The 1043-nt window shown below is 57.6% G+C and overlaps 1 protein-coding gene across 1 annotated transcript; it reads left to right on the forward strand.

Annotated features, from left to right (window-relative positions):
* Positions 1-8: 8 nt before the first annotated feature.
* Positions 9-831, forward strand: LOC104515881 (hepatocyte cell adhesion molecule-like; the record flags this gene model as incomplete). The annotated part of the gene is made up of 3 exons (XM_010160024.1): positions 9-114; positions 337-618; positions 726-831. Coding segments are annotated over 3 exons (494 nt in total), but the record flags the coding sequence as incomplete, so codon positions are not given.
* Positions 832-1043: the final 212 nt, after the last annotated feature.

The following is a 1043-nucleotide window of genomic DNA, read 5'->3' on the forward strand; positions in this document are numbered from 1 at the left end:
GCTCGTTGCTCATCAGCCCCTTGCAGCTGGCTGATGAAGGTGCTTATGAGGTGGAGGTGTCCATCACCGACGACACCTTCACCGGCGAGAAGACCATCAACCTCACCGTGGACAGTGAGTGCAAGGACATCCAGTGGAGACCAGGTTCTCCATGGGATGTCTTCCCTGAACACTTTTTGGGAGGGCTTTCTCCAACTTGGAGGTGTTTTTTGGGGTTCAACCACCCCATGCAGCCAAGTTATACCCCGGGTGGGTTTTGATGTCCCCCTTCCCATCCCCTGGGCCCATCCGCTCCCCAGAACACAGTGTCACCACAGTTCCCCCATTCGCCCGCAGTCCCCATCTCGAAGCCGCAAGTGCTGGTGGCCTCCTCAACAGTGCTGGAGCTCAGTGAGTTCTTCACCCTCAACTGCTCACACGAGAACGGCACCAAGCCCACCTACACCTGGCTGAAGGACGGCCGGCCGCTGAGCAATGACTCCCGCCTGCTCCTCTCCCCTGACCAGAAGATCCTCACCATCACCCGTGTCCTCATGGCTGACGATGACATCTACAGCTGCCTGGTGGAGAACCCCATCAGCCACGGCCGCAGCGTCCCTGTGAAGCTCACTGTCTACCGTAAGCCACTCATTTTCCCCTCCCTCATCCCTGGAGCTGGCCATCCCTTGCAGATCCTACCAGCTAAAATTCTGGGGGGGTTATTCCCTCTCATTCCTCTCCCCCAGGCAGGAGCTCCCTCTACATCATCCTCTCCACGGGCGGCATCTTCCTCCTTGTCACCCTGGTGACTGTTTGTGCCTGCTGGAAACCATCCAAGAAGTATGGCTGGGGGTAACGGGAGCCAAAGGGGGTTTCTCTTATCCTGTCCCACCTCATCCCATCCTGTCTTGTCTCATCCCGTTCTGTCTTGTCCCATCCCAACCTGTCTCATCTCTTCCCATCCTACCTTATCTGGTCCCATCACATCACACCTCATCCTGTCCCATCCCATCTCACCTTGGCCCATCTCGTCCCATCTCGTCCCATCCCGTCCCATCCCATCC

Source organism: Eurypyga helias, unplaced genomic scaffold (genome assembly GCF_000690775.1).
Source record: "Eurypyga helias isolate BGI_N326 unplaced genomic scaffold, ASM69077v1 C15580743, whole genome shotgun sequence".
Lineage (NCBI taxonomy): Eukaryota > Metazoa > Chordata > Aves > Eurypygiformes > Eurypygidae > Eurypyga > Eurypyga helias.